Source organism: Zootoca vivipara, chromosome 2, assembly GCF_963506605.1.
Source record: "Zootoca vivipara chromosome 2, rZooViv1.1, whole genome shotgun sequence".
Lineage (NCBI taxonomy): Eukaryota > Metazoa > Chordata > Lepidosauria > Squamata > Lacertidae > Zootoca > Zootoca vivipara.
This window is the reverse complement of record NC_083277.1, coordinates 3951257-3968724: the sequence shown is the minus strand read 5'-3', so window position 1 is coordinate 3968724 and position 17468 is coordinate 3951257. Positions and strand designations below refer to the sequence as shown.

The 17468-nt window shown below is 48.7% G+C and overlaps 1 protein-coding gene across 4 annotated transcripts; it reads right to left on the bottom strand.

Annotated features, from left to right (window-relative positions):
- Positions 1-4609: 4609 nt before the first annotated feature.
- On the bottom strand, positions 4610-17242 carry LOC118081150 (uncharacterized). 4 transcript variants are annotated; one of them, XM_060269045.1, is made up of 7 exons: positions 16970-17201; positions 16375-16501; positions 14453-14546; positions 13163-13240; positions 10281-10364; positions 9014-9258; positions 4611-8508 (listed from the first exon to the last, which is right to left on the bottom strand). In XM_060269045.1, exons 3-7 carry the CDS (start codon positions 14526-14528, stop codon positions 6715-6717), a joined length of 2277 nt encoding a protein of 758 aa, XP_060125028.1. In that variant the 5' UTR covers positions 14529-14546; positions 16375-16501; positions 16970-17201; the 3' UTR covers positions 4611-6714. The 4 variants fall into 4 exon arrangements, with proteins under 4 accessions (XP_034963279.2, XP_060125028.1, XP_034963280.2 ...); XM_035107388.2 differs by lacking the exon at positions 14453-14546 and having other exon boundaries at positions 4610-8508; positions 17098-17242; XM_035107389.2 differs by lacking the exon at positions 16970-17201 and having other exon boundaries at positions 16375-16953.
- Positions 17243-17468: the final 226 nt, after the last annotated feature.

Here is a 17468-nt window from a genome sequence, read left to right as displayed (position 1 = left end):
CCTATCAAACACTGTGTAGTTGCGTTCAGGCTGTGTCAGCTTCCTGGAGAAGAAGGCACAGGGTCTCCACTCCCTGTTGGCGTCCAGTTGCAACAAAATTGCGCCCACAGCTTTTTCAGAAGCATCTGTCTCAATGCGTAGGGGCGCGTCCTGCACCACATGGAACAGGTTTTGGTCTGAGGCGAACACTCTCTTGAGGCTTTCGAACGCTGCTTGCGCCTCTGGTGTCCACTTGAACTTCTGCTTGCCTCTCAGGCAGTCCGTGATGGGAGCCGTAACGCGAGAGAAGTTCTTGATGAACTTCCTGTAGAAGTTAGCGAAGCCTAGTAGGCGTTGGGCATCTTTGCGCGTCCTGGGGCTGTGCCAGTCCAGGATGGCCTGCACCTTGTCCTTGTCCATCGCCAGCCCCTTGTCTGACAGCTTGTAGCCCAGGAAGTCCACCTCTTTGGTGTGAAACTTGCACTTCTCCAGCTTCACATACAGGTGGTTCTCCTTCAGGCGTTGCAACACCTCTCTGACATCTTTCACATGCTGCACTGGGTCATTCGAGTAGATAAGGATGTCATCTAGGAAGACCAAGCATTTCCTGAAGAGGAGGGACCCCAGGACGTGGTGCATGAAGGCCTGGAAGCATGCCGAGCCCCCTTGCAAACCGAAGGGCATCACCAGATATTCAAAAGAGCCCAGAGGCGTGAACATCGTGGTTTTCCATTCATCTCCTTCCCGGATCCTGATCAAGTTGTACGCCCCCCTTAGGTCCAGCTTGGTGAAAATCTTGCCCCTGCGTGCCGCTGTCAGGAGATCATCCACTCTGGGCATGGGGAAAGCCACGGGCTCTGTCACCGAATTCAGCCGTCTAAAGTCCACCACAAGACGGCGCTGTTGCGTGTCTTTCTTGTCCACCCAGAAGACCGGGCTGCCCCCTGCTGCCGTGCTTTCCCTTATGAACCCCCGCTTGAGGTTCTTGTCGATGAAAGCGCGCAGATCCTCCAGCTCCTGGTCTGACATGGCGTACAGCTTGGCTGGGGGTATCGTCGCCCCTGGCACCAGGTTGATCTGGCAGTCAAAAGGCCTGTGCGGGGGTAGGTGGTCGGACTCCGCTTCGCTGAAGACCTCCTGCAGGTCCCAGTACTGCTTGGGTATTGCCTCACCCCCTTTGATATGCATGGTGGCCACCGTGGCTATCGGAGGCCCCTCCCCTGGTTGGTGCTGCATGCAATGTTCCAGACAAAAGTCTGACCCAAACGTGATGCACCTCTGGTGCCAACTGATGGAGGGGTCGTGGCGCGCCAGCCAGCTCATGCCCAAGACGATGGGGGGGTCTGAGATGGTGGTGACGTTGAACGCCAGTGTCTCTGAGTGCCTTCCCACCGTCATTCTCATGGGGGGGGTTTGATGTGTGATGGCCCCTCCCAGCAGCTCCCTGCCGTCAATGGTTGCTACGTGCAGAGGAAAATCCAACTGCAAAAGCTGGATTTGGTGCTCTTCTGCAAAGCTTCTCGAGAAGAAGTTGGCGGACGCCCCACTGTCAATTAAGGCGAGGACCGTCAGGGGATAGCCATTTGGGAGCGTTAGCGTCACTTCTAGAACCACTCCTGCTCTGGGAGGGGTGGGCTGGCTCTGCACCTCTCTGTGCGGGTGGGCGGGCTGGGGCTGTTGTCTGCTGACTGTGCCTGGCTGCTGCCCCTTGTCTCCTGCAGCCAGGCTTTCCCGTTTCCCTGCTGTGGTGCTGCGTCAGTGGGGGAGGGCACCACCGTTCCCGCCTTTCCTTGCCACTCCCTGCGATGTGGGCAGTCTCTGACGAGATGCTGGGGTGAGTTGCAGAGAAAGCAATTCCCGCCCCTTCCCTCCTTGCGTCTTGGCGCCGCTGGGGTTTGAAAAGCCCGCGCGCGCGCGCTATCAATCTGCATGGGCTCCTGGTCCTGGCTGGCTCCAGGCGTGGCCTGAAAGGGTTGTTGAGGGAGTGGCTTCTCCTGCGACCGTGGGAACCAAGCCCGCTTTGCGCGCGTCGCTTGCTTGTCGTTCCACCGGGATTCCTGCCTCACCCCCACCGCCAGAGCTGCTTTGCTCAGCTGATCCATAGTACTGGGCTTTGGACCTCTCGAGAGTTCATCCTTCACCTCCTCGCTCAAACCCAAGTAAAACGCAGCTTGCATGGGAGGCGAATCCAAAACCCACCCCAGTCTGTGCACCAGCATGGTGAATTTCGCCCAATATGCGCGAACTGTCATATTTCCTTGGCGTAAATTATGCAGTTCCTCCTTAGTCTGGTCCAAATGACTATCGGACGAATACATCGTCCTCAAACCTTCTAGAAATTGTTGGACATTTTTCATGCAAGGATTCTTGGTTGCGATTAATGGTCTTAGCCACTCCCTGGCTGCTCCGGTGAGATGTTCCACAATAAACGCTACTCTGTGCTCATCATCGGGGAACTCATTCTGGTGCAGCTCAAGAGCATACACGATCTCAGTCTCAAAGCCCTGAAACTCCTTCGGGTCTCCATTGAACTTGCTTACAAGGGTCCCTGCTCTCCTTCCTGGCAGCACTTGGACTTGGGGAGCCCCTCCCGCCTTGTTTTTCTCTGCATCCAGCTTGTTTTGGAGGTCTACCGCCACCGCCCTTAAATGCTGCTCTTTTTCCTGGAGCTCTCTCACCTGTTCCGCAAGTTGTAGCCGGTCGTCCTGGACCTTCTTAGTCTCCTCTTTAGCTGCCTTCAATTCTCCCTGCGCCTGCAGCGACAGCTGTTGCAGTTCTAGCTGGGCTTGCTCAGCGATCTGCCGCCACTTCTCCGCCTCGGACACGCTCATCCCGGCAACTCCGAAGTAGCCCAAAAATGATTAGGAGGTTGCTGTCACAGTGGCCGGAGTGGACTACTTCAGAGTAACGACGCTACGCAGCTCTGCATTTTATTCTTTTATTGGTGCTGCGTATTTACAGTGCTCAAGTCATTGCTATTTACACGGAGCGATGTTGTCAGTCGGTTTCAGAACCTCCTAATGGCTTTTGGCGCGTCTTTCTCCAACACAAAAGCTTTGGCAGACCCATCCTCTTGCCCCTCCTCTTCCTGCGTAATTCTGGAGTTGGAGGGATGGGTCTTCCCCCCTTGCTTGCCCCTTCCTGTCCCACCTGGGACCCTGGCTCCTCTACCTTGCCTGAGCCTCGGACACGACTTCCTGCTTCCCCACTGGAATCGGAACTCTCCCTGCTTTCCCCTTTGCTCGGGGACGGGCTTGAACTCAGGAGGGGAGGGACTTCGCGATATCCCCTGTCCCTCACATCCGGAAGTAAGTGTTACGGTTTGTGGACATTTTTCGGAAGCCAAATGTCCTCCGTTTTGAGTGACACATTTCTGTTTTGAGTGACACACTTGCGTTTTGAGTGTTATGCTGAGGACTTTTGGGTTTTTGCGGCTCTTTTTCGTTTTGTTTTTGTGACTGTGTGGAACCCAGTTCAGCTACTGATTGATTGTGTGACTGCAGTACATTGTTTATTGCTTTCATTTTATGGATGAATGGTCTCGCTAGATAGTAAAATTCAGGTTAAATTGCTGTTTCAGGGGTTGTTTTTAAAAGTCTGAAACAGATTAATCCGTTTTGCATTACTTTCTATGGGAAAGCACGTCTTGGTTTGGGAATGCTTTGGTTTCGAAACAGATTTCTGGAGCGGATTAAGTTTTAGAACCGAGGTACCACTATATATGAAAGACATCATCATCAGACCAATGAATGCAGTTTTCCGACAATACTAAATCGTTCAGGACCTCATCAACAGGAGGAAGTGGTAGAAAAATGGCAAATGCAATTCAATGTGAAAAAAAAGAAAAATAAAGTTTTGGGTATAGTGGCGGGGTGGGGTGGGGGTATTAATTTCACATATAAGCCCATGAGGTCAGAATTGATCATGATGATGATGATGATGATGATGATGATGATGATATATTATTTATACCCCGCCCATCTGGCTGGGTTTCCCCAGCCACTCCGGGTGGCTTCCAACAGAAATATTAGAATACACTAATTTCTTAAAGATTAAAAGCTTCCCTAAACAGGGCTGCCTTCAGATGTCCTCTAAAAGTCTGGTAGTTATTTTTCTTTTTGACATCTGGTGGGAGGGCATGCCACAGGGCGGGTGCCACTACAGAGAAGGCCCTCTGCCCAGTTCCCTGTAACTTGGCTTCTCGCAGCAAGGGAACCGCCAGAAGGCCCTCGGTGCTGAACCTCAGTGTCCAGGCAGAACGATGGAGGTGGAGATGCTCCTTCAGGTATACTGGACCGAGGCCGTGTAGGGCTTTAAAGATCAGCACCAACACTTTGAATTGTGCTCGGAAACGTACTGGGAGCCAATGCAGGTCTTTCAAGACCGGTGTTATGTGGTCTCGGCGGCCCCTCCCAGTCACCAGTCTAGCTGCTGCATTCTGGATTAATTGTAGTTTCTGGGTCACCTTCAAAGGTAGCCCCACGTAGAGCGCATTGTGGTAGTCCAAGCGAGAGATAACTAGAGCATGCACCACTCTGGCGAGACAGTCCGCCGGCAGGTAGGATCTCAGCCTGCGTACCAGATGGAGCTGGTAGACAGCCATCCTGGACACAGAATTGACCTGCGCCTCCATGGACATCTGAGTCCAAAATAACTCCCAGGCTGCGCCCTGGTCCTTCAGGGGCACAGTTACCCCATTCAGGACCAGGGAGTCCCCCACACCTTCCCGCCTCCTGTCCCCCACAAACAATACTTCTGTCTTGTCAGGATTCAGCCTCAATCTGTTAGCCACCATCCAACCTCCAACCGCCTCCAGACACTCACACAGGATAACTGACCAGGAAGGAAACCGTGATGAAGATGGTGACCCAGTGTGTGGCAGCTGTGGAAAAGAAAAGAAAAAGCCTATCCTCGGCCTTTCATCCCCACCCCAACATTCTCAAGTGTAAAAAACACAGTTAAGAGAATAAAGAAAATCTCAAAATATACATCTAGCGGAATATGGATTGTTCATTTCCCCCAACCAAACTCACAATGCCCCTGTGAGTTCTACATACTAGCTGTGTGCCAGGCTTAGACGTACGGGCTTGAAAAGTAACTTGTACAGTCAAGGGACCTATGAAGCTAAGAGAACTAAGAAAAAGGATTGAAATATTCATTGTAAATGACACGTCTGTATTTTTAAAAAGTTGATATTCATAATTATATCTAGAAAACGGCAGCTGAGCACTAGAGAACAATTACTGACATAACTACAACAGCAACAAAGAACAGAGAGAGGGGAAACAAGTCTGTTGAGGAGGAGACGATGACAGAATAAAAAAAGTCAAGTTAACGCTCCCCAGTAACAGAAGGGTGACTGGAGATCTGGGAGAGCAGGTATTGTTATCAACAAAACTAACGAACAGAAACAATTCATCCCGTTTCGCTTTACCTGCAACAACTCTTCTGTGCTGGGTCAAATGTTCACATAAAGCTGTGCCCCAATTTTTACTGCACTACCCAACCTTTGTAGGCAGAGACCGCTTTTGGTGCCATCGCTGACAGCTGGGAACATTGCAAGCAGGTCTTTGTGCTGGACTGTGGGATCGCTACCTGTTCTGACTGAGAACAGGGCTAGAATTGCATTATACAGTCGTACCTTGGTTTTCAAACAGCTTAGCTCCTGAACATTTTGGCTCCCAAACGCTGCAAACGTGGGAAAGTGAGTGTTCCAGTTTGCAAACTATTTTTGGAAGCTGAATGTCCGACTGGGCTTATGCGGCTTCCAATTGGCTGCAGGAGCTGTGGCGGAATAGTGCCTGATGATGCTTCCAGTTCATCATGGGTCAATCTATCACTCCCATTATAGGCAGGTGTTCCCTGGGAGGCGGAGCTAGAGGGCATTCTAAATGGCAGTTGGGATTTGGCAGTTAGGAGTTGGCAGTTGGGAGTAGAGTGTTAGAGAGAGATGCAGGAGCTGTGTTAACAAGTCTGTGTTATATGAAAAGAAGATATGTGCTTTTAAGAACCAGATAAATTCATGTTTATAAGTTAAATAATAAAGCTAAATGTGCTTAAATGTTCACTGACTCGGCAGTGTCTCAGTACCTTCAGAGGTGTGACAAAGAGGGGAGAACAAAGCTTTCCTGTGGAAGAGGAAACTGTTTGCTTTTTCTCCTTTCATACAAAGGGCTGGTTAGCGAAGCCAAAGGAGCACATAGTTGCCTAAGGGAGAGGCACATTGTAGCAGTAGGGATCCCAGGGAGGGAGACCCCACTGGTGGCAATAGGTTTCGAACGCAGTGCCAGAGGTACTCTGGAGACAAGTCCAATTTGGACACTGGAGGTTTTTTCTCCTGTTTGTAGAGAAGCACAGGGAGAGCCTCTGTTGTTAACGCAGTGAGGGGTGGGAAACAGGGAATCCCTTACAGGAGCTTCCTGCAGCCAATCAGAAACCGCGCTTTAGTTTTCAAACATTTTGGAAGTCGAACAGACTTCCAGAACGAATTCTCTTCGACTCTTCGAAAGGTACAACTGTGATGGCAATGGTGCCCACCTGAGAGGTGCTGGAATTGAGTTCTGGTGAGTCCCAGCGGGAGTGGGGGGAAGCCCTGGGGCAACCCCAACCCAAATGAAACGCCAATCGTCTTTCACCACACACCCCTCCAGCACAATGGCGAAGCCCCCTCCCCTTGGCAGCATATGAAAATTGAACTGGTATCCGGTGCCATCTCCGTAGGCATGAGCGAGATCCTCAAACCACGCCTTTGTTCTGCTTCAGAAGCACCAGGTGCTCAAACATGTCGTCCGCCAGAGAATGTCTTTTCACGGTCATTGCGTTCCCAGCTGCGCCAAAGAGGCGCTCAGCAGCGGCGCTCGAAGGCAGGCCCGTGTTGTATGCAAGGAAGCTTTTCAAAATCTGCGGGAAGGCGTGGAGCGAAGACAGCTCGCTGTTGGGGAACTTCAGGTACCTCGAGACCTCCTCTTCGGCAGAGTCCGATGCAGACTTCTTGCTTCGGGACTGTATGCCGAAAAACTCGTCGTCGCAGTCAGCGGTGCATGCCCTCTCCGAAGAGCTCTTGACCTGCTCTGTGACCACCCTCTGAATCTCGGCTCTCAGCAACGCTTCCATGGTACTTTTGCCGATCTCAGTGTTGCACAGATCCAGCCAGTCCACTTTGAACCGAGGGTGCAAGCATGCAGCCACCAACAGCTTCCTCTCCTTCCAAATTGGCTCAAACCTTCTCCTTATCCCTTCCCGCACAATCTTCACCAGAGGGCGGCAGTAGCTGCAATTTGCAGGCTTCTTCTCCAGCACCTCCAACTTATGGTCCAGAGCATAGAGAGTCGGGAGCAGATAGCCCATAAACATACCGTTTTCCTTTTGAAGGATATCGAGGGCCTGGGCCACAGGAGCGAGGATCTCGCAATATTCTTGGACAACCTGGGCCTCGGGAGCTGTGATCCTCTGCAAGGAGCAGAAGTCCAGGATGGAATCCATCTTCTGCGGTGCGGCGGACAGTAGATCCCTTAGCTGCTTCAGAGCATCGTAGGTGGTACTCCACCTGGTCTTATTGGGGACCCTGAGCAAGACACCGCACTGGTCTTTGATGTACTCTGCGGTAATCGCTGACTGCCTTTGTTTGGACCACAGCTTAGAACACTTCCCCAGCAAGGAGCAAAAGTGTTTCTTGAAACCGCCCAGAGGAGAATTCTTAGAGTTGAGGACTCTCTCGATGTCTTGCGTGGCCACCAAGTTCAGCGTGTAGCTTGCGCACCTTTGGTGTGGGGGCAAGCACATTTCTTCTTCAGCAGCTCTGTACTCACCCGTGTCCAGAAGGTTACAGACATCCACAAACTCCACTTCCTGCTGGTCGTTGTCCCCTTCGTCGGCTTGGTCCATGACATCCACCGCCTCCCTGTCTGTGTAGAGAGCTCGGAAGGCTTTGACCAGGTTACAGCCGTTGTCCGTGGTGGTGCATACCACCTTGTGGTGGATTTTGTACTCCACGTGGATGTTGTGCAGAGTGGTGGCGAGGTCGTAGGCGTGGGGTCCTTTCAGGCGCCGGCAGGCCAGGGCGCAACACTCCCGAGTTAGGCTCTCCGGGTTGATCCAGTGGGCCGTAACCCCGAGGTAGGTCTTCCTTCCATGCGTCCAGCAGTCCGCAGTGGTAGCCACGTGCTGCACCTGTGCCATTTTCATGGCTGCCTCCTCCCGCATGTGGTAGGCCTTCTTTTCTAGCCTCTCTTTCAGAGTCTTGGAAGACATGATCGACAGCTCCTTGCCGAGGCCGAGGCGAGCAAACTCGATGAAGGACGGCTTGTCCACCAGCTGGAGGGGCACCGTCTCCTCCACAATGAAATCCAGCAGCTTCTTGTCCAGCAGTTTCTGGCTGACGGGCTCCCTGCTGGACCCCCACCTCTCCAGGGTTGCCGGCATCTTGGGAGGTCTCAAGCCGCTCGCGTCTTCCGCCTCGGAGAAGTCGTGCTTCTTTGTATTCTTCCGTTTCGCAGCCTCGAGGACTCGGAGCTGCTCTGGGTGCTGCTTCTGGAAAAGAAAAGAGGGTTACTTTACTTTTATAATTGTTTTATTTGATTTTTTTAAAAAAATATAAACGTACAACAAACAGCAATTCAAAATCCGAATATCGAGATTGCTCTGAATCTCCTGACTCCCCCCCCTTCCATCCCTTCCATGGGTCCTAATGATAATATTTACAACTGCATATCAATATTTCTCCATTCCCCCCCCCCTTCTAAATTATCCATACTTTCCGTAGGTATGTAAACAAGTTTTGATGTAAATAAGTTTTGATGGATGTAATACAAAATGGTTTAGTTTATATAAAATACACAGGTATTTAAGCTGCGCAAAATGAACCATGGAAAGAGAGGAAGGGAAATCAATGATATTTTTTAAGGTTGCTTAAGTGAATATTATAAAATGTAAAATGTAAAACAGAAATTTAATTGTATCTCTCTCTCTCTCCTCTTCTGGCAGTGGCCAACCAGACATTAAGGCTCAGCCTCAGGTGTTTCCAATGGGCACCTACCTGCAGATGCCGTTTCAAGTTGGACGTGGAGGTGGTGGCGGCGCTCACCGTTTTCACTTTCGGCAAGCAGAACTTGCACTGCACCGTCACGTTTTTGCCCTTCTGCGACACAAAACAAAAGGCGCACTCAAAGCCGAGCCACGGCAGCGGTTTGGCAGAGGTTGACGGTCTCGCCAGCAGAGCGTCTTGGGCAGTGCCTTCCTCCCCGACAACCTTGCAGTCGATATTCTGGCCTTTCTGGGTCTCTGTAAGACGGAGCAAGAATAATCTCTATTGAGACAAACCTTCTTCTTCCTCCACCTTTCCCTGACCGGAGAAAGGAATCAGGGGATTATGTTGGGATTCCCGGTATCGATGACTGTTGCTATTTGTGTCCCGGTATTGGCTGAGCAACTTCACGCCACCGAACCCATCGCAACACCACCCAGACAGACTCTTGCCGGGAGGTGGTTCAATCAAGTTAGGGGGTGGATATGGGATATGATTTATAGAGAATTAAAGAAAATGTTGAAATATTCTTTTAAAAAAAACCCCGAGATTTTTCTTCTAGGTATGTTAGGAGAGGATATTAAGCCCAAAGATAGATGTATAGTAAGTTATGCCAGCAGCCAGTCTCCTGATAGCAAAAGATTGGAAATCCAAAAAAACACCAAACAAAGAAGGTTGGCAACATAAATTATTAAGTTATTATATTTTGGCAATAAAGTATGAAGAAATCAAAGGAGTAAAATCAGAAGAAAGTGAGAATAATTGGAAACGGTTTATAGATTATATTAAAAGTCAGGTGGGAAAGCCAGACCTTCTACCAGAAATTCAAAGGTTCTAACAATTTAGATATGAAAAAAGAAAATAAATAAGAAGAAATACAAGATAGATAACTTACAATTATAAAAATTATAGTATGCGGTTAAATATAGAAGCTATAGAGTAGCACGGTGTTGGCTGAGAAGAAAAGGGGGGTGAGGGAAATGGGGGTAGGGGGAAACTGAGAACAGATTATGAATCAAAATATAACATGTACAGGGAAATTTTTCTAAAATTTTGTTTGATTCTATTCTTGTAAATGTTTTTGAAATTTAATAAAGATTACTTTAAAACAACAACAGCAACAACAACAACAACAACAACAACAACAACAACGAAGTTATGGGGTGGATGCAGCCTTTACCACTGCCAATATTTGGATTTACTCTAACAAGCCCAGATATCGTCCCATAGTTTTTGTTAATATCATAACCTTTCCCAAGACGTCTCTTAAAATTGGTACCTGCCCATCTCGTCACTTCCTCCGAGCCCCACCTAATCGGGTCTTCTTCTTTCAGCCAAGACATCAAGTCCGGTTTGGGGATTTCTTTCAAAGAAACAAACAGGCTAGTTGCTTCTGAGGACAAATATATATTCCATGTTCACCGTTGCTATAGCCTCCTCCCAAAAAGCCCAGAGGAAAATGCATTGATTTCCAGCTGAATGATAGGATCCAGCAGGATTCACCTGGCTATTATTATTATTAAAACAAAATTTAAAAAATCCTTCCAGTAGCACCTTAGAGACCAACTAAGTTCGTCATAGGTATGAGCTTTCGTGTGCATGCACACTTCTTCAGATACACTGAAACAGAAGTCACCAGACCCTTATGTATAGTCAGAGGGTGGGGAGGGGTATTACTCAGAAGGGTGGTGGGAATGGGTGATTGATTGATAGGAGTGGTAAACCTGTTGATGACTGTTAACGACTGCAATTGGTCTTGCAGGAAAAAGCAAGGGGTGAGGTGCTAAAGAAAGCTTTATCATGTATAATGAGATAAGAATCCAGTGTCCTTATTCAGACCAGGTCTCTCCATGGTTTTAAGCTTGGTATTGAGTTGCAATTCAGCAACTTCTCTTTCCAGTCTGTTTCTGAAATTTTTCTGTAATAAAACAGCTACTTTGAGATCTTGTATAGAATGTCCTAGGAGACTGAATTGTTCTCCTCCTGGTTTCTCTCTCTTGTGATTCCTGGTGTCAGATTTATGTCCATTTATCCTTTGGCCTGTTTGTCCAATATAGAGAGCTGAAGGGCACTGTTGGCATTTGATGGCATACACAATGTTAGAAGATGAGCAATTAAATAGTGCTGAGATGGTATGTTTGATGTTTTTGGGGCCAGTAATGGTGTTGTCCGGGTGTATGTGGCAGCAACAGGTATGTGGCATGTCAACAGGTTTACCACTCCTATCAGTCAATCACCCATTCCCACCACCCTTCTGAGTAATACCCCTCCCCACCCTCTCACTATATATAAGGGTCTGGGGACTTCTGTTTCAGTGTATCTGAAGAAGTGTGCATGCACACGAAAGCTCATACCTATGACAAACTTAGTTGGTCTCTAAGGTGCTACTGGAAGGATTTTTTAATTTTGTTTTGACTGCATCAGACCAACACGGCTACCTACCTGTAACTAGTAATAATAATAATAATAATAATAATAATAATAATAATAATAATAATTTGTATACCACCCTTCATCTGAAGATTTCAGGGCGGTTCACAGCAAACAAGAACAAAACAAAATAATACCCCCCCACACAAGTTTAAAAGGATACAGGATGTTAACCAGCCAAATGCCTTGTTAAAGGGGAACATTTACAGGGCTCTTTGCCTCTCAGCAACAGAGGCAGTGGTGTGGGGGGAGAGGAGATAAAATTTGGCAGGTGGGAGGAGCAGTTTGGGCCCCCATAGCCTAAAGTTACAGGAAAGCTGGCGTTTGGTACATTTGACCATGTGGTCTCCCATCAGAAGAGATTTATAAATCTCTTCTCTTTGTGAGGAGAGTCCTTTGGATCACACCAAAAGCCTGTCTCGTTCAGCACCCCCCCCCCCCAGGAAGCCCAAAAGACGTAAGGCGACAGCCCTCAAGCGCTCTCCTCTTGCAGTCACTGAGCGCTTTCTCTTTCATGAATCCATCTGTTCTGCTTTTGTAACATCCCTACAAAGGCCAACTGTATGGGAATCCCACAGGGGGGAGGTAAAGGCAATGGCCCCCTTCAGCTTCTAGTGCTCAAGGGGCCACAAAGTCATTGTGATTGGTAGCGAGAGTTTTGCCTTCCATCAATTTGTTTAACCTTATTCTTCTCCCTACGGGAAGAACTCATAGCCTGAGAGGTTAACCCAGCGGTTCTCAAAGCGGGCGATACTACTGCCCCCTGGTGGTGGTGCGGCGGTAGGGTTTACCTGGGGAGGCGCAAAGAGGCGGGGGCGGACGGACAATGGAAGTGTAAACGCCTATCAGGCTTCGAACAGCTGGTACCCATCAATCTTGTTGAATTAGTTAACCTGAATACAGTGGTACCTTGAGTTACAAATGGCTCAGGTTACAAACGCTTTGGGTCACATACTCCGCTAACCTGGAAGAGTTACCTCGAGTTGAGAACTTTGCCCCAGCATGAGAACGGAAATCATGTGCCGGCGGCGCAGCGGCAGCAAGAGGCCCCGTTAGCGAAAGCACACCTCTAATTAAGAACAGTTTCAGGTTAAGAACCGACCTCCGAAACGAATTAAGTTCGTAACTAGAGGTACCACTGTAGTTTTAATTGTATTTTGAATAAATGTGAAGGAAGCCAATATCACAATAAAATTCAAAACAATGCATTGCAAGCTGCTATTCTGAACAATGCTTTTCATAGGGTAGCATAGCTGCCAAGTCTCCCGTATTCCCTGGGAAACCCCCATTTTTCCAGCTGTCCCCAGCCGAAAAAACTGATTATTATTTTTTCTGGCGCGTTTATTCTGGCGCGGCGGCCATTTTGGAACTGGGCGGAGCATGCTCAGAAGTGACTTTTGATGCTGCTTTGCCCAGTTCCAAAATGTCTGCAGCACGACTTCTGGTGCGACGGCCATTTTGGAACAGGGCAGAGCAGCATCAAAAGTCGCTTCTGAGCATGCTCCGCCCAGTTCCAAAATGGCGGCAGCGCTACTTCTGGTCCAGTCACTTATTTCTCAGGCCGGAACTTGGCAGGTATGTAGGGTAGGGGGCACTGGGGAAGAGTTTGATGTAACCCAAGGGAGCGAGAGCCCCCCAAAAGTTTGGGAACCACTGGGTTAATCTGTCAGAAATGATACCACACCGGAAATGGGAATTTATTCTATTCCCAGACCAAAAGCTGACACCTACCTGCTGATGTCTCTTCTTCTTTCGGATCCTGGGTAAACGGGTCTTCTCCTTCTTCCCAGCAGGAGCTAACATCTGATTCTTTCGAGGAGACAAAAACAGATGTTTCTGATCACAAAATACAGTGGTACCTCGATTTACGAATGCCTCGACTTCCGAAGGTTTCGACTTCCGAAGTCCGCTAACCTGGAAGTATTTCCGCCCCGCACGTGCGTTCTGCACAAGTGCAGAAGCGGCGAACGCGGTCTGCGCATGCGCATGCGCAAAATCGCACTTTGCGCATGCACAAAATGGACGCTTCGACTTCCTAAGGTTTCGACTTCCGTATTCAGCCATTCTGGACCCAGCCTTTTCTAAGACATCTAAGCAAACAAGCAGGGTGATTCTGATACTACAACTCCTGCACCAGACATGGTCCCAGAAGGATTGGCCCGGCGCTTGTGAACACCCCCTCGTTAGGCATAACTCTCAGCTTCATGCCTACTCCTGGATTGAAGGGGGTTGGATTAGATGACTCTAGGGGTACCTTCCAATTACAAGATTCTCTAGGAGATGACACTGTGGACCTTTGCACAGACAGCTGCTTAAATTTTCATATGGGCCAAAACATCTCATTGCACAAAGAGTAAAATGAAAAAGAAAACAAAAGAAAATAGAAAGCTGCACTTCAAATTTATAGTTCTGGAGGGAATATTTCCCCCCATGGAGATTCAAGATTCAAGCTACTGCAATGTATTGTTGTCGCTGGAAATGCTCCGACTACACTGAAGTGCCTTCGTTATTTTTAATAACGCGGGTGGCACTGTGGTCTAAACCACTGAGCCCTTTAGGCTTGCCAACCAGAAGGTCGGTGGTTCGAATGCCCATGACGTGGTGAGCTCCTGTTGCTCTGTCCCAGCTCCTGCCAACATAGCAGTTCAAAAGCACACCAGTGCAAGTAGATAAATAGGTACCGCTCCAGCGGGAAGGTAAACAACGTTTCCTTGCGCCCTGGTTTCCGTCATGATGTTCTGTTGCGCCAGAAGCAGTTTAGTCCTGCTGGCCACATGACCGGAAAGCGGTCTGTGGACACACACCAGTTCCCTTGGCATGAAAGCGAGATGAGCGCCGCAACCCCATAGTCGCCTTTGACTGGACTTAAACCACCCCCCAGGGTGAGATCATCAACTTGTCCCTTGGAACAGGGACATCCCCAGGGGAGCTGAAGGAAGCAGTGGTGTGTCCGCTCTTAAAGAAAACATTGTTAGATCCTTTAGATCTATCAATTACCGCCCGGTTTCGAATCTTTCGTACCTGGGTAAGGTAATTGAGAGAGCGGTTGCTGAACAGCTTGGTAGGTTTCTGGAGGAAACATCAGCTTTGGGTCCATTCCAGTCTGGCTTTCGCCCTGGTTATGGGAAAAGAGACAGTTCTGGTCGCCCTAACAGACGATCTCCCTAGACAACTGGACCGAGGCGGCCTAGCCTCTCCTGGTATGCCCTGCGGAGGACCTTAAGGTCCACAAATAGCAACACTCTAGAGATCCTGGGCCCTAAGAAAGTCTGATTAGCCTCAACCAGGGCCTTTTCGGCACTGGCTCCGGCCTGGTGGAACGCTCTGTCTCATGAGACCAGGGCCCTGCGGGATCTGATTTCTTTCCACAGGGCCTGTAAGACAGAGTTGTTTGTTCCGCCTGGCCTTTGGCTTGGAATCAGCCGGATCCCCTTCCCCTTTTTCCTCTTCCTTCTGTGATGGATGGAACCCCTATCTGGGGACTTGCCTGGCTTTTTTTCTGGCCCACGTAGTACCAGTCTGGATAGTTGGCCTTAGTGAAGATTTGTCGTTTTCTCCCCCCAAAAACAGTTTTGATTCTGGGCTTCCACTGAAATATGGCTGCATTTAAGTTGTATTTTAATCCTGTTTTTAAGTTCTATTTTAATCAGTTGTTTTTTTTAAAAAATATATTTTTATTGATTTTATAACAAATACAGAAAATTGAAAAATGTAGATAAAAGAAAAAAGAAAAGAAAAACAAAGAAAAAACATAAAAAATACAAAAAAGAACATTTCTTTAACAATATAATATTCCAGTGTATTTTCTTACTCTGTCGACTTCCTCCTTCCCCCCCCTTCCACGTTTCCATTTATAACTAATATAGCACTCTCTACTTCTTAAATCATTTCTTCTTCTAAAATTCTCTTTAATCAGTTGTTTTTATACCTGCTGTTAGCTGCCCTGAGCCCAGTCTTGGCTGTGGAGGACGGGGTATAAATAAATTTTCTATTATTATTATTATTATTATTATTATTATCCAGTTGTCCTTTACCTTTCTTTTTTTACCTTTTAAAAATTATTTTTTAAAGTGATACACTGCCGTTTATCCGAAGGCCACAGGGCAGTTTACAACGTAATGTACATTATGGTTGCAGAACATATATTCAAGTAATCATGATCAGTATTGGGCGAATATACAGTATTGGGGAGGCGGGGAGGAACTGACAAAGGACAAAACGCATTTGGGGAGAGAGTGTGTGTGCTTTCTCCCACATCATATATCAGGAAAGAGAAATAATTTCACATTAATGCTCCCATCCTGAACACGCTTCTTTGACATAGCTGCCAAGTTTTCCCTTTTCTCGCGAGGAAGCCTATTCAGAATGAGGGGAAATCCCTTTAAAACAGGGATAACTTGGCAGCTATATTCTTTGATGAATGCCCTGTTGATTTTGATAGCCTAAGAATGCTGGAGAAGACTCTTGAGAGTCCCATTGACGGCAAGAAGATCAAACCTATCCATTCTGAAGGAAATCGGCCCTGAGTGCTCACTGGAAGGACAGATCCTGAAGCTGAGGCTCCAATACTTTGGCCACCTCATGAGAAGAGAAGACTCCCTGGAAAAGACCCTGATGTTGGGAAAGATTGAGGGCACAAGGAGAAGGGGACGACAGAGGACGAGATGGTTGGACAGTGTTCTCGAAGCCACCAACATGAATTTGACCAAACTGCGCGAGGCGGTGGAAGACAGGAGTGCCTGGCGTGCTCTGGTCCATGGGGTCACGAAGAGTCGGACACGACTAAATGACTAAACAACAACAAGAATGCTTTGGGCTTCAGTCTTATTTTACTTTCTAGTTTACGATTCAGTTATACCGGTAGTTGGGGAGAAAGAAACTTGTTTTTTGGGGAGAGGGAACTCCATACTGTGGAGGCGGGGGAGGGGTGTGAGCATCCTTACCCAGAGAAGTCACCGTCTCATAATTCTCCTCCATGACCTCCCTGTGCAGAGCTCTTTGGCCTGGATCCAGCAGAGCCCATTCCTCCTGGGTGAAATGCACCGCCACCTCCTCAAATGTCACCAGGTCCTGGAAGAAAGAAAAAGCTGCATTGTGGGGAGGCTGGCCGACTCACAGGGAGAGCGAATAACGCCAAGGTTGCAGGTTGGACCCTCGTATGGGACAATCACATTGCAGGGGGTTGGACTAGATGATCCTTGGGGGGTCCCTTCCAACTCTACAACTCCACCAATGTGGTGCCGTGGTTAAAGTATCAAACTAGGACCCGAGAGACCCGGGTTCGATCCCCCGTCCAACCATGATGAAGCTCAGTGGGTGACCCGGGGCTTTCTCAGCCGCAGCCTACTTCTCAGGGTTGTTGTGCAGGGGAATTAAATAAGGAGGAGAACCACGTAGTAGACTCCCTGGAGGAGATGGGGAATAAATGCAACAAATCTTTGAATTAATTAAAGCAATCCCTGGGATTTCCCAGCATGCCTAGGAGACAGGAAAAGAAGATTCCCCGATTTGTCTCCCCACCAAAAAAAAAAAAAAAACCTCTGCTGCGTGCAAAGCTGCATTCCTTCACCCCAGAGGCGCGCCTCCCCAGAACATTCCCCGCTGGCCAGCCTTGCAGGAGTGTCGTGCAATGCAAAAGAGGCAAGATCGGGCATGCTCTCCCCGACCTTTCTTGCATTGCACCCTGAACTCTTCTCTCTCTCTTGGCCCAGCTCCTCTTCTGGAGGAAAACTCGCGAGGAGCCCACCTCCCTGCGCGCCTTCACAATGGACCATAGGGACAGGGAAGGACGCCGAGCCGCCTTCCCTTCCGGCTCCCATTCAAACGAGCGGGGAGAGTGAGGGAGGGAGGAGCAAACAGCTGTTTCCGTTGCGCTGGCAGCCTGCGAATGGGAACCCGAAGTGTCTCGGCGATGCCCATGGGTGGCATTGAGAAAGGCGCCCTGAAGATTGGGGAGGGAGGGAGCCGGGCTCCAGAGATCTCTTGGATAAGGGATGCAAGCGAGGCAGATGCACAGAGGAGGAGGACAAAGAAGTGC

Excerpts from the sequence above, each read along its gene's own strand:
- LOC118081150 (XM_035107388.2), bottom strand. The coding sequence starts at position 17,205 with ATGGTCCATTGTGAAGGCGCGCAGGGAGGTGGGCTCCTCGCGAGTTTT. Across the intron at positions 16,502-17,097 it reads CAGGGTGCAATGCAAGAAAG|GACCTGGTGACATTTGAGGA; the intron begins GTCGGGGAGAGC and ends TCTTTCTTCCAG. Across the intron at positions 9,259-10,280 it reads GGAAGTGACGAGATGGGCAG|AGACCCAGAAAGGCCAGAAT; the intron begins GTACCAATTTTA and ends TCCGTCTTACAG.